The sequence below is a fragment of the Stigmatopora argus genome, chromosome 13 (genome assembly GCF_051989625.1).
Source record: "Stigmatopora argus isolate UIUO_Sarg chromosome 13, RoL_Sarg_1.0, whole genome shotgun sequence".
Lineage (NCBI taxonomy): Eukaryota > Metazoa > Chordata > Actinopteri > Syngnathiformes > Syngnathidae > Stigmatopora > Stigmatopora argus.
Genome location: NC_135399.1, coordinates 1,621,977 through 1,636,075, shown reverse-complemented (window position 1 = coordinate 1,636,075; position 14,099 = coordinate 1,621,977). Strand labels below are relative to the sequence as shown.

Below are 14,099 nucleotides of genomic sequence, written 5' to 3'. Positions count from 1 at the left end.
TAGATGATCGAACGTCTCTCGCGCGCCCACAACAGACGTGAATGCAGTTGCAGAAACCCTGGCTGGTGGAGTGACCGCTGCCATTAAAGAATTAGAAGAAAATTTGGCCAATATTACTGATTAGGGATCCAACCCATTCACACGTCTGACTCAGTTAGGACCTTATAAGGCATAATTAAACAGACGCCAAGAGGTTACACAAAACATAAGAGATCAACAAAAAAAAAATCGCCACTCAGCATGAAGAGAGAGCGAACACTGGAATGAGCGAGCAGTGCCCCTCCCTGTGCGCTGGACATAAATCTGCCCAACTGACGAGAGAACCGGAGGTATCTGCCTCCATTTCTAATAAGGAGGATGAGAACAAGTTGTAAGTTGCTCAATTACAGGATCTATTAACTAAATTAAATTGTCATATCCAGAATCTTTCAGGTGCCAATTCTGACTCCATTCTGGACCGGACCACAGGGCCTGAGGCCCTTGAGGAATCTTCTAATGATCCAATGTTTCATCCTCATCGGCCTGTGACCCTTTCCCAAATCTTGCAGGCACCCATGTTAGCCAAAGTTGACCCATCAACTGGTAACAATGCTATGTTTTACAAACCTTTCTCTCCAACTGATGTGTGTGTGTGTTGATGTAGAAACTTCCACCCATGCAATCTGGTGGTACCAACTGGCTTCAAGCAGTGCAGAGTGGTAACGGGACAAATGTTAACAGCAGGTGACTATCATATTCTTCTTACACAATCATGTCCGCTTTCACAGTTGGACAATGATCCAACATTCTGGTTTCTCTTCTCTCTCTGATAATCAAGCTCTTACGCAGGGAAATTATTTGACCTTGTCTACTGCTTTAGATACATTGTTTCCCCTCCCTGAATGCGTCATTTCTGATCTGATGTTTTCTCCCAAAGCAGATGAGGAGGCTGTGGCCTTTGTTGACCGGGCCCTCACTGATTACACTCTAAAGACAGGTCATGGTCCCACGGCCTCCGCCTTGCATTTGCAAGTGTTCCGAGCAGCCATTTTGAAGGGAGTTCCCAAGTCTGTGGGACAGGCTATGGAGGCCAATCCAGATCTTCCAAGTGCTGAGGTAGTCAGGTGGTTATCACATCTTAAACACCATTTGAGGAGACATGCTAAAGACTTAGAGTCTAAGGTAGACAAACACAAAAGCAACGGAACACAACTTGCCATGTTGCAGTTACAAAACTTAAAAAAGCAAGATGAAGCCGCCCTTGCTAGAGTTTCTTCTCCTTCTGTTGATTCCGAGTGTGTGATGTATCGAGCAGGTCCATTCATGGGTCGAGGTGTGTCTCCTGGTGGCCGAAACGTGTGTTTCAACTGTGGACGGCCTGGTCATTGGGCACGCGATTGCAGTCAGCGACCTCAAGCGTCTGGATGGAGCAGCCGAGGCAGAGGCCGACAATCTGCACATGGCTACTATCGAGGACCTCGGGGGAGAGGTTATCCTCCTCGACAACCTCAAGAACCACATGGATTTCCCCCAGTGCCAAACCAACAGTATCTGCCTCCCTATGGTGGACAATTTCCACAATGACGGTGCCCGGAATCCATTTGTTTAGGCCTACAGGAGCCTTTGATGGTCTTGACAGTAGGAGGAGTCTCTCTATCATTCATGGTCGACACAGGTGCTCGACATTCTACCGTCACGCCCTGCCCCCTGATAACTCTGACCAGAAAGAGCATCTCACTTGTTGGATTCAAGGGTGAAGAAACTTCCCTGCAATTGACAACTCCAGTGACTGTTCAATGTTTTTCACAGACATTTTTTGCATTCTTTTGTATTTGCACCTAACTGTCCAGTCAATCTTTTGGGCAGAGATATCATCGCCACGTGCCCTCTCATCATATGCAGCACTGAAGGACTCATCTTAGAATTTCCGGATGGTAACCCCTACTGCTGCTCTGCCGCCTCTGCCTCTAGCGCCATCTCGCAGTTTCCGCTTGTTGAACAACACCCTGTGGCGTGCACCGCAGCCGACATCTACTGGGCAAGAGTTGATGTTGACTCCAGTGGCTGGCTCGAAGCTGAACACTTTTGGACTCTCTGGTCACCTTGGGTTCACAACCTCAGATCTTATACGGTTTCTGATTGTATGCATTGCACTCTGTACTATGACAGATTGGGAGATGAGATTTATGGTGAGGCATTTCAGACAATCGAGAACAACACATGGGAATTGGACATGGGAGATTTATTTGCGGGCAAACCAGGTGTCGCCTTTTCGGTGTCTATGACTCCTGAACAACTCAAGTGGTACATGATGGCGGATCCTCCGGATCCTTCTATGCCTCCTTGCCACCCACGTCTCCTTGATGGTCTCGCCTCAGCACACAGCGAAGGATCTGGGTCCGTTTGTCCTGGCATGTACACAGACAACTGATTGGCATGTTTCATTTCAGTCTCAACTGCTCTATTCCCCGTCACTTGACACTTATTGGATTCAATCTTTTGCTGCTTTTCTGTCTTAATGATTTGATTTGGTGATTCTCAATGATACCATTTACTTTGATTTGCTTTGTACTTTGTGCTTTTGCTTTGTTGTTCTGCGGCCTTTGCGACTGTACTGTCTAACTTATAACTATGCCTTTCCTGTATCTGCATTCTCACCCTTTTGCTACTGTCACAATGAAATTTCCCGAATACGGGATGAATAAAGTTATCCAATCCAATTAGCAGCTGCTAATTTACCTGGTTGAAGTGGGGCGGGTAAGGCTGGGATACTCAATCAATTATTTTGAAAACATTGTCACTGGCAAGTGAGCTAGAAAAACAAAAAGGATCGCCCGTCCCCCTTATCCTGGAAATACAACAGAATGTCCTTGCATCCAGTTTTGTTGAGTTGTTCATTCAAAAGGTCCACTAGCAGATTTTCCGTGCAAAGAAAGTTCACTCCTTGGAGTTGAAAAGCAACAATGAACTCCCACTTAAACCACTGGGGACCAAAATACAAGTCAAAAACCTTTACTCTATTCATCTGAATAGTTGTGACATCCACAGCGCTGGACTCGATGAACCTTCAGCTGCTTCCCCGGTTACGGATGACACTACACTTCTCTGCATTGGTGTCGCACAGGAACTTCTAGCGGGTTCTGATCATCAGCTGCCCTGTCTACTACAGATGGCAGGCAGTGAGGGCTTCCTGGGGCAAGAAAATTGTGACCCAGAGATAAGAGTCAACTTACACTGGGGAACGCGAGATGCAACAAACGAGTTGATCTGGTGATATGGTGCTGCGAGCATTGGACCTTTAAAGGTGGCTGATGGGGGTGACTTATAGATGGCTGTGGTTGCCCCACGCCTCTGATGTTTGACCTGCAATCAATTAAACCACGTCCACCATGAGGCAAGTCTCAAAGAATCCCTAAATGCCCTAAAAATCACTGCATGCAAGTGTCAAGACCAAAAAAAATAAAAATAAACTTAGAGCTTAAATGGCACTGCAATAGCACTGCTCAGCACAATGCTACTGTAAAGGCAATATCTCCAGAAATAATTGTTGGTCAGCATGATACACTTTGCCACCTGCCATTCCTGGATAACAAACAGTACAATGCAAGAAGAAGCTATTTCTAAACAAGATTAAAACATGCCTTTTTCTCAGAACCATGGACCATTAAATGGAGCTGACTATTGTTTGATGGTTAGACAAATCACGATTTGAAGTTCTTTATGAAAAATTGGGACATCATCCGTTGTTGTATGGGGATACATGGGTATGCACAACTGGAAAGGCACCATCAATGCAGAAATGTATACATTGAAGTTTTGGAAAAACATGCTGCCATCCAAGTAAAATCTTTTTCATGGACTCCCACTTATTTTACCAAGAAAATACCAAACCCCATTCTGCGTGGCTTTGTAGTAAATGGGTATTACACAGGCCTACCTGCAGTAGTAAACATTGCCCTGACCATACTTATTTGAAATGTGTTACAGCAAAAATAATAATGATAATAATTAGCTAAAACAAAAAAAAATGATCAATTTGAACATTAAAATATAGTCTTTACTTATTTTTCACATGATTTCCCTACTTCATTTACTAAATGGGGGTTGTGGAAAAGAACATCAAATTCCATGAAAACCTCAGGTAATCTGACATGCCAGACACCATGAAGATTAGGTGAGGATTCAAATGAATAAAATGTACCCATGTAATGCAGGTGCGCGTGGATGATATTTTTCCCACAAACTGGGGGGTTGCCTTTTTGTGGTTGACACAGGGGGCAAAATACTCATTTTTCAAAAGCCTTGGTCCATGAGGACATAGTAAGTCCACTACCATGATCAGTCAGTTCAGTGAATTATAGTATTTATAGGAAAATTTCATGACATCCCAAAAGAAGCAATAAACAATGTTCACATGAAAAATTGCACAAAAGATTACAAGACTGATTTAACCCATGAAAGCAGAACATCATACATTTACTGTAAGTGTTCCTCAAATGGGAGTAGAGGGGTAATCATCCATGTAGAAATATATGAAAGGAAAGCATGTGGCTGTATCAGACAGGTCAAGCTTCAAGCATTAACGAAGAGCACAGTGTTTAAGAACAATAAATACAACAGCACAAGCTTTGAAGTTTTCAGTGTTTATTTGACTGACCTAGCACACGATAAAATTCAGCCGGATAAAGAATATAATGTGAGAGCAGGCTGGGACAAAAGAAGACGATACAAGTGCAGTGTGTCCCCTTGCGTCCCAAAATGTGGCCAGAGCCAGAACTCTGGCCTTTACTATTCCTTGCAGAGAGTCTGTGAGATTTTATTTGTTCTTTTAATAAAAAAAATGTGTTTCCAGAACTATACCTGCTGATACATTAGCCCCCCCCCCCCAAATGGACTGCAGCCTTATAGCAAAAATATATACTTTATAAGTTTTAACGTTTCCCTCATTCCAAATGAAATGCAGAAACATATCAATGTTCATTAAAAGACAATGTGATGCTTTGGTGGACGCAGTCGTGGTTAATTATACCACCATGTGAAGCAACGTCGCATTTAAGGTTTTTCGCATCCCATGTCTTGCTGATTTGCTTCTGCTTAAACTTTTTTTTCTTTCTTTTTTAGGAAAAGCTGATTGACCACAGCAGAAACAAAACTAAATTCCCAACTAAACTGTGGGAAATTATGAACTTGCATATGCATCCATTTATAATAGATGAGTGCTAACTAGTTCGAAATTGAACAATACAGCACAGACTTGTACCAAGGGTATCAGTCTTCATAGAGGGTGGTAGCAGTAAGTAAATGCAATCTCTTAGACAGGCAGGACAATTAAAGAGCAGCATTTATACAAGAGAGCAGTATGACCAACTACCCTGTAATACTCAGTGTCTTTATAGTTCTGAAATTTGGCAATAAAGTCATATGTATACATAAATGATTGTCAATTCAAAATAGGGTTGTTGGATAATCCATTTGGGCAATTCACAGCCCTTTCATTGATGTTTGAAATCCTGTGCCAAAGTATAAAAACATTACTTTATTTTCTGTACCGCTTGTCCTCACAAGGGCCGTGGGGGTGTTGAAGCCTATTGAAGTTGACTTCGGGCGCCTGGCTGGGGAGACCCCGAATTGGTGGCCAGCCAATTGCAGTGCACGGAGACGGACTACCATTTATGCTCACAATCATACCCAGGGGCAATTTAGTAGAGCGTTCAACCAGCCTAAGATACAGACCTGAGATTGAACCCTTAATCTCAGAGAGCATGAAACTAACAGGCATCTTTAAAACAGTCTAGCATTTAGTTAAGTCTTGTTAAATTTTCTATTTCTCTGTGTCATTTAAGAAAATTAGATTTTCACAAAATATGTAGTCACAAACATTACTCTTGTCGATCCAGATACTTTCATTCATTCATCTTCCATACCGCCCATCCTCGAAAAGGCTGCGGGGGTTGCTGGAGCCTAACCCAGCGGTCTTCAGGCACAAGGCAGACTACACCCTAGACTGGTCGCCAGTCAGTCGTAGGGCACACAGAGAGACAAACGACCATCCACACTCCCAATCATACCACTACGAGCGGGAATTGAGCCCGCGCCTGCCCGCACCAGTCAGGCGAGTGAACCTCTACATCAGGAGGCGGCCGATCCAGACACATGGTGTTATTTTTGCGAAATATTTGAGGTCTCGAGGTCTTTCATCTTACCACTGTGATATGTTCTCTTCTTTTACCCTTGTGCATTGTAGTGATGGATCAATTTTTATCAGTAAATCAGTCAGGAAGGAGCTGCATAAAGGTAGCTGGAAGCCAGTTTGTCAGTGCACTTCTGAATTTGAAAAGCGTCAAAAGACTTTTGGCGTATTTTTGCATGTTACTGTGTTAGCTCAGTAGCTGCAACTGCCAGGGAAGGACAAGGCAGCCATCCAATGATCTCCACTGCCCAGCAAATAGGAAGCGTTCTCTTCATAGTGAGTGAGGGGCAGAGTGTCCTCGTCAAAGCTGGGCAGGCTGTCCATGTCCGCCATCAGGTTTGGCCTCTGGTTATCGGGGAAGGCCATGGAGAAGAGGGCCTCGGGGTCACACACAAACTTGTACACATATCTCTCTCCTGCCACCTGAGAAGCACAATTCAGTTAAAACTTAGACTCGGATATCTTGAAAACAAATTTCAACGCTGATCCAAACAGCCTTAAATTTCCATGGAAAATTATGGAAAAAAAAGAAATGGGTAACGTGCCTTTACCTTCTGCATGATGCCTTTCTCGTAGTAATAACGCAGTGAGCGGCTCAGTTTGTCATAGTTCATGGCCGGTCTGTTCTTCTGGATGCCCCAGCGGCGAGCCACCTTAAGAAGAAGAAAAATCGATTACAAAATAATCTGTAATGTCTAAAAAAAGATCAAACAGCTGCAACCAGGCCACTTACCTCTTCAGGTTCAATGAGCTTAAACTCCATTCCCCGACCTGTCCAGGCAATGAAGTGTCCATTGGCTGGGTCATCGAGGAGAGTGACCAGGAACTGCCAGAGTTGCAGGGAGCCGCGGCGCTGGTACAGAGGCCCGTCTCGATAGATGGAAGGTTCCTGCTTTATTTTTCCTGCATGGGAAACAGAACGTATAAGAGAGATGTTAAAAGAAAAACGACAATACAGTAATACCTCGATTATTGCGGTTAATGGGGGGCCAGACCACCCCGCGAAGTGAAAATCCGCAAAGTAGGGTCACCCCTGTTAAAAAAAGGGCAGTCTTGTGGGGGGTACTCTGGGAGTATGGGGTTCCGGGACCCGCTACACGGTGTCCGGTCCCCTTTTGACCGGCAGTAAGTCAGATCCGTTTTTGTTCATCACTTTTATGGACAGAATATCTAGGCGCAGCCGTGGCATTGAGGGAGTCCGGTTTGGTGGTCTCAGTATTGCATCCCTGGTTGCCTGGGCTTTCCTGCTGAAGCTGCTGCCCCCGCGACCTGACTTCGGATAAGCGTAAGATGAGAATTTTTTTTCCTTCAGTGCTGAGTCCTAGTAGCTAGAGTGGCTTCTGGTTACGAGTTTCAGCGTGAATTTTCACATTTTTATGAACTTTAAAAAATAATAATAATATATTGGATTGGATTGGATAACTTTATTCATCCCGTATTTGGGAAATTTCATTGTCACAGTAGCAAGATATAAATACAACAATAAACTTCCTGGATGCAGCAGGAAGACAGACACAAGACATTGCAGACTAGCACAAAGAAACCAAGCCAAGCGACGGGTGGGGCAGAGCCGCAAAGGCCGCAGAACAACAAAGCAAAAAGCACAAAGTGCAAAACAAAGCGAAGTATATGGGATCATTAAGAATCATTAAATCAAATCATTAAGACAGAAAAGCAGCAAAAACACAAAACGAGCAAGAGCGGACGGAGCTACCGCTACCGGCTGCCACTTGAGCGGCGCCATCTTGGTTGCAGTAGCAAAAACGGATACAGACTCAAGAAAAAGACGTTGTAGAGTTGGATAAAACTGGAACCACACACAGGAAGTCTTCCACAAGATGGGGAACTTCTGCAGACTGTGACGAGGTTGAAAATATGCACAGTCACTCTTCCAAGCTTGTCCGCACAGTCCCTCAGTAGTCTGGAGCTGAAGAATCAACAGTAGCAGAGTAGAACCCCTCGACTCCGTTTCCAGCCTGGTAAGCGCCGACAGCTCTTCCATCTTATCCCATAATGGAATTGTTGGTCTGAAGGTTCTTCTCCTGGCACTTTTTTCCAGCTCCGAATTTCCAGCAGCATTGCCACCGGCTGCCGCGTGACGGCGCCATCTTGGAGAAAGTGTTTTTTTGTAAAAATTGTGAAAAAATATATACAGTGGTACCTCGAGATACGAGCTTAATGCGTTCTGAGACTGAGCTCGTATGTCGATTTTCTTGTAACTCAAACAAACATTTTCCATAGAAATGAACTAAAAACAAATGAATTCGTTCCAACCCTCTGAAAAAACACCCAAAACAGGATATTGGATTGGAAAAACATTTTTATTTCGCCATCTATTAACAAAGTAACACAACTAGTGGTTTAATATGACTAAAATGTGTTTAATACTATTAAAATTACACGGACTTCGCGGAGGGAAGAGAGACGGACGGGGGGGGGGGACTTTTTGCACGCAACTCGCTCGTAACATAACATAAACAATTTTAAATGAACTTGGATTACGATGCAGACACTCAAAAATAACTTTAATCTAATGGTGGAAGATGGCGGCGCGCACGGGTGCAGCGGCTATTTGCTCTCCAGTTTGGTGCTTTCTTTTCTCAATCCTATCGTTATTTACCAACATCTGCGAGGCAAACTTTTCCTACAGTCGCCACGACTTAATTGCTATCAGGAGATGCAATATATCCGATTTCACAACAAACTACCAACGAACCTACGATATCCCCGAAGGCATCTCGAGACCTCTGGGATCTCCGTGGATAGTCAGCCCACTCAAAGCACGTCGAAGGAGGCGAAGGCGGCGGAGAGAAAGGAAGCAAAAGCGCGGATGTCGGGCGGGCCTTTCTGCTAAGCTAAGTCAACAACCACACCGAGCACCGCTTCCTAGTATCTTTTTGACCAACGCCAGATCCATCACCCATAAAATGGACGAGTTGGAACTTCGAATTGCTACCAACAGCTTTGTTAGGAACTGTAACATTATTCTCATCACGGAAACGTGGCTACACCCGCAAATCCCTGACGCTGCGGTATCGCTAGCTAGCCGAACGCTTTTTCGGAACGATCGTTCAAAGGAACTAACAGGCAAAAGCAGAGGAGGAGGACTTTGCTTGTTCATACATAATGAATGGTGTGGTAACAGTAGGATCATTGACACTCACTGTTCCCCGGACTTAGAGCTATTGGCAGTACGATGTAGGCCCTACTATCTACCGAGAGAGCTAACGGTCGTCATAGTAACGGCGATCTATATACCTCCTAATACTAATGTCAACACGGCATTGAACCTCCTGCTAATGGCTGTAAACAACAGCTTGACCACCCCGATGGAGTCTTTATTGTTGCTGGTGACTTCAACAAAGCATGTTTAAAGACTGTTCTACCTAAGTTTATCCAATACGTAAAATGTCACACGAGGGGAGACAAAACTCTTGACCATGTTTATTCTAACATCAAACATGCTTACAAAGCCACTTCCCTCCCTCACCTAGCTGGATCAGATCACCTCTGTCTAGCCCTCACCCCAGCATACACTCCATTCCGGAGGCTAACAAGGCCACAAATAAAGACAATAAAAACTTGGCCCGAGGACGCCCTTTCTCAGCTGCAGGGCTGTTTTTCCCGCACCAACTGGGAACTCTTCGAACACGACAACCTCTAGGACTATACGGACGCTGTACTTTCCTATATCAAAAACTGCATGGACAACGTCACTATAAATAAACAAATACAGGTTTTTCCTAACCAAAAACCTTGGATGACCAAGGAGACTCAGGCACTCATCAAATGTCGTAACACCGCTTTCAGATCAGGGGACAAGATGAAATATAGAGCTGCCAGAGCTGAGCTGAAAAGAGGCATTAAAAAGGCCAAGGCAGAATATACTAAGAAAATTGAGGAGCACTTCACAGAAAATAACCCAAAGAAGATGTGGCAGGGAATACGACATATAACCAACTACAATAACAATAATATGTCTGTTAACGCAGATGCCTCACTAGCGGAGGAACTGAACCGTTTCTTTGCCCGCTTTGAGACTGACAAATCAGACCCAGTCTCAACACCCCCACCACCACCCTCCAGCAATACACTGGAGTTCCAGGAACAGGAAGTGAGACTGGAAATGTGGTCTGTGAATACCAGGAAGGCGGCTGGCCCTGACGGAGTACCTGGAAGGTGCTCAAAGCATGTGCTGACCAGCTGGCTGGAGTCTTCACAAAAATCTTCAATTGTTCCCTGCAACAATCCATCATTCCATCCTGCCTGAAATCTGCCACCATTATCCCTGTCCCCAAAAAGCCAACCATTGACAGCATGAATGATTACAGGCCTGTTGCTCTCACGCCTGTGATCATGAAGTGCTTTGAAAGGTTGATAGCCCACCATATCAATCCAATACAATCTCTCCCTCAGTTGACCCTCACCAGTTTTCTTATAGAGCTAACAGGTCCACTGAGGATGCTATCACCATTGCTCTACATACAGCATTGAGCCACCTGGAACACCATGGGAATTATGTGAGGATGCTTTTCATTGACTATAGCTCAGCCTTCAACACCATGAAACCGGACATTCTGACTGACAAACTCTCCCACCTTGGACTATCCTCCTCCATCTGCTGTTGGATAAAGAACTTCCTAACCAACCGACCACAAACTGTTAGACTTGGTTCCCACCTTTCTTCCTCATTACACTGAGCACTTGCTCCCCTCAAGGCCGTGTACTGAGTCCTCTTCTGTACTCCCTGTACACCAACCCACCAGTCTAACTCCATCATCAAATTTGCTGATGACACCACTGAGGTTGGACTCATCTCAGAAGGGGATGAGGTGGCCTATAGAGACGAGGTCAACAAACTGTCTTCGTGGTACTCGGTGAACAACCTCACACTGAACAACACAAAAACTAAAGAAATAATCCATTGATGTGGTGTTGGAGTAATCATTATTATAAATAGGTTTGCAATGAATATAAAGCCTTATAATATACATGCTTACTATATTAATCAATATATTTGCTTATTAGGAATAGTAATGCTCATCCTAAATGTGTAACTATATTAAACAATATATATATGTGTTGATCGCTTTCAACGAAGACAAACGCTTACCCCAAGGTCGCTCTCCAGGACAGCTGGCTCCAGCGAAAGATACAAGTTTGCTAGGACATAAACAATACATTGAGTCCTTGCTCCGAGGACTGATTACTGGAAGATACGCCTCAACCCTTTCCCCAGATGCAAGTTCGCAATGAAGATCTGTGAAGGACGCTTAAATTGTTGTTGGTTCAGCGGATGGCTATCAAGCATATTGTTTTAATTTGTGACGCTAGGTTGACGCTAGGTTTGCTTGATTATGGAATTGTTTTGTTTCTTGCTTACGCAATTGGATCGATTCGATAACCTTGTAATTGTTTTAATTTGAGGCCTTAAATGGGCAGGACATAATGCCACTCGTTAGAATAATCTTGATCGGACGAGCGGCTGGATGTATTCTCTTCTTGCAAGAATTAAATGGTGATGTGACTACAGATGCCTTTTTTATTGAAAGCTCAATTGGAAATACCTAAGGATAAACGTACAATTGGATGAACCTAACATGTGGCGTGCATCTGGACCCTGCCCATTATGCGCCGTGCAGGTTAGCTAGCAGGTTCATAGATACTAATACAAACGCTGTATCACTAATACAAACCCCGTATCATGGCTGTTGGAGTAATCATTATTATAAATGTGTTTGCAATGCTTATTTAGGAATATAAAGCCTTACATATAAATCCTTACAATATTAATCAATATACAGTGGTACCTCGTCATACGACCGTTCGTCATACGGAATGCTCGTCTTACGGGGGAAATTTCGATCGAATTATTCGCCCGTGATGCGGTCAAAATTTCGTGATGCGACCAAGCCAGGTGGCCATGGCATTTTTTTTTGCATATCTTTCGTGTACGTATAACAATATTTACGAGCACCGGATGAGCTATTCAGACCAGGAAACGCAGAACGCCCATGCGCGGGGAAAAGAGGGCTTTCTGGGTAATGAAGTATACTTGTGCTCGCAACAGCATCCCCGGTAGCAACTCTATCATAGGCGCCGTTCGAGGGGATGCGAACACAGATGCTACAAGCTAAAAGGAGCCGCTAGCCAGCGCCCCTGAAGCTCCCATGAGCAGCGGGGCGATCGCTGATAAAAGACTCTGCTCGTTGGCTGCTCATAAGAACATCGGGGGCACTGGCTCGCAACAGCATCCCCGGTAGCAACTCTATCATAGTCGCCGTTCGAGGGGATGCGAACACAGATGCTACAAGCTAAAATGAGCCGCTAGCCAGCGCCCCCGAAGCTCCCATGAGCAGCGGTGCGATCGCTGATAAGACTGCTGCTCGTTGGCAAGTGGTCGTGCGTTCTCCGATTGTGAGGACATTTGTGTGCATCATTTTCGGATTATTTTGAAGGGAATAGTACGACAGCAAACAGCCCATCGATAGCGAACGTGAGGGTGGAGTGTTTGTTCTGTTTACGAGTGCGTTGTGTGGAAGAAAAAAAAAACCGAAGCCCCTCTCCCCTCGGCGAAATCCGGCCAATTTTAGTTAGATTAAACACTTTATTTCTATTAAACCACTCGTTATTTATTACTTTGTCAATATATGGCGAATTATAAGAAATAAAACATTTTTTTAAATCCAATATCCTGTTTTTGGTGTTTTTTTTCAGAGAGTTGGAACGAATTAATTTGTTTCCCATTCATTTCAATGGGAAACTTTACCTCGAGTTACGAGAATCTTGTCATACGAGCTCAGTCCCGGAACGGATTAAGCTCGTATGTCGAGGTACCACTGTATTTGCTTATTAGTAATAGTAATGCTCATCCTAAATGTGTAACAATATTAAACAATATATATATATATATATATATATATATATATATATATATATATATATATATATATATATATATATGTGTTGATCGCTGTGCTTTTATGTTAGAGTTATTGGCATTAATAAAAGCCATTTTAATGCATCTCTTGCTAAAGTAAGGACTGTGGTTCACATCAAGAGGACAGGGAATGGCCATGGGCATGGAGAGGTCTCACAACAAGTGCTCTTGGGAACTGCGAACTGTTTTCGGCTTCGGAGGGCTCACAACAGGTGCTCTTGGGAACTGAGGACTGTTTTCGGCTTCGGAAGATGGTCTCACAACAAGCGCTCTTGGGAACCATGGACTGTTTTGGGAAGCACCTCTTCACTGAAGGGTTCGCATCGAAACTCGCTTGGGAAGATTCGACAGGACCTACAATTGTTTTGATAACTGTACAAAATTGTTGTGAGACTCTACGAATGTTTAGACTTCTGTGGGGCATGGCGTTAAAATCTTATGAATAAATTAGCGAAACGGACTTCGAGTTGTTAGAATAATCTTGACCGGACGAGCGGGTGGATGTATTCTCTCTTGCAAGAATTAAATGGAGATGTGACTACAGATGCCTTTTTTATTGAAAGCTGAGTTTGGAAATACCTAAGGATAAACCTAACATTTGGTCCTTCGAGCCTGTGGTCAAGATACCGAAGCAGAATCCAGGACGCTTCCGTTCGATATCTGGAAAGACTGTGCACGGCGCTTAAATACCCTTTTCCGGGCTGGATTACTCGAAGGGGCGCCTGGATTCTCGACGGTTGACGACTAACCCTCTGAAAAAGACATCTGGTGACATATCTGGTAAGTCCACGTGAATGTCTGCGTTTGTTGACGGGTTCCAAATGCGCGAAGGGGCATTGCATGTGAGGTCCATTTTTTAAATGAGACTCGCGTCCAGGGGGACTGCGTAAAACCCTGGGCATACTAGTCACTACCAGGTAAAGAGACAGAGCATGAGTCTATAAAACTTGGGGCAGTTCAGGGTGTCCTGTGCCGCGGTCCGGAAAGGTA

At 44.2% G+C, this 14,099-nt stretch overlaps 2 protein-coding genes across 5 annotated transcripts in view; one reads left to right on the top strand and one right to left on the bottom strand.

The window, feature by feature from the left end:
• Positions 1-365: 365 nt before the first annotated feature.
• Positions 366-2,111, top strand: LOC144087448 (uncharacterized). Of its 3 annotated transcripts, none has more exons than XR_013304746.1 (4): positions 366-582; positions 644-723; positions 920-1,095; positions 1,295-2,111. XR_013304746.1 is itself a non-coding variant. In XM_077617919.1 (4 exons), the coding sequence occupies exons 1-4, from the start codon at positions 504-506 to the stop codon at positions 1,586-1,588; spliced, it is 603 nt and encodes a 200-aa protein (XP_077474045.1). In that variant the 5' UTR covers positions 366-503; the 3' UTR covers positions 1,589-2,111. The 3 variants fall into 3 exon arrangements, 1 of the variants encoding a protein (XP_077474045.1); XM_077617919.1 differs by having other exon boundaries at positions 366-556; XR_013304747.1 differs by lacking the exon at positions 1,295-2,111 and having other exon boundaries at positions 920-1,140.
• Positions 2,112-4,606: 2,495 nt separating this feature from the next.
• The window catches only part of etv5a (ETS variant transcription factor 5a), a 50,497-nt gene continuing 41,004 nt past the window's right edge, over positions 4,607-14,099 (bottom strand). The window contains exons 10-12 of one of the 2 annotated variants that reach the window (XM_077617306.1): positions 6,903-7,072; positions 6,715-6,822; positions 4,607-6,592 (exon numbers count right to left, since the gene is read on the bottom strand). In XM_077617306.1, coding sequence (XP_077473432.1) covers positions 6,362-6,592; positions 6,715-6,822; positions 6,903-7,072 — 509 coding nt within the window. In that variant the 3' untranslated portion in view covers positions 4,607-6,361. The remainder of the gene's footprint in view (positions 6,593-6,714; positions 6,823-6,902; positions 7,073-14,099) is intronic. The other variant, XM_077617307.1, reaches the window with a different exon arrangement.

Bases quoted from the DNA above. Each gene is read 5' to 3' on its own strand.
- LOC144087448 (XM_077617919.1), top strand. From the start codon at position 504: ATGTTTCATCCTCATCGGCCTGTGACCCTTTCCCAAATCTTGCAGGCA. The intron at 724-919 runs GTGACTATCATA...CTCCCAAAGCAG, and splicing joins GGGACAAATGTTAACAGCAG to ATGAGGAGGCTGTGGCCTTT. The intron at 1,096-1,294 runs GTAGTCAGGTGG...TGTATCGAGCAG, and splicing joins CAGATCTTCCAAGTGCTGAG to GTCCATTCATGGGTCGAGGT.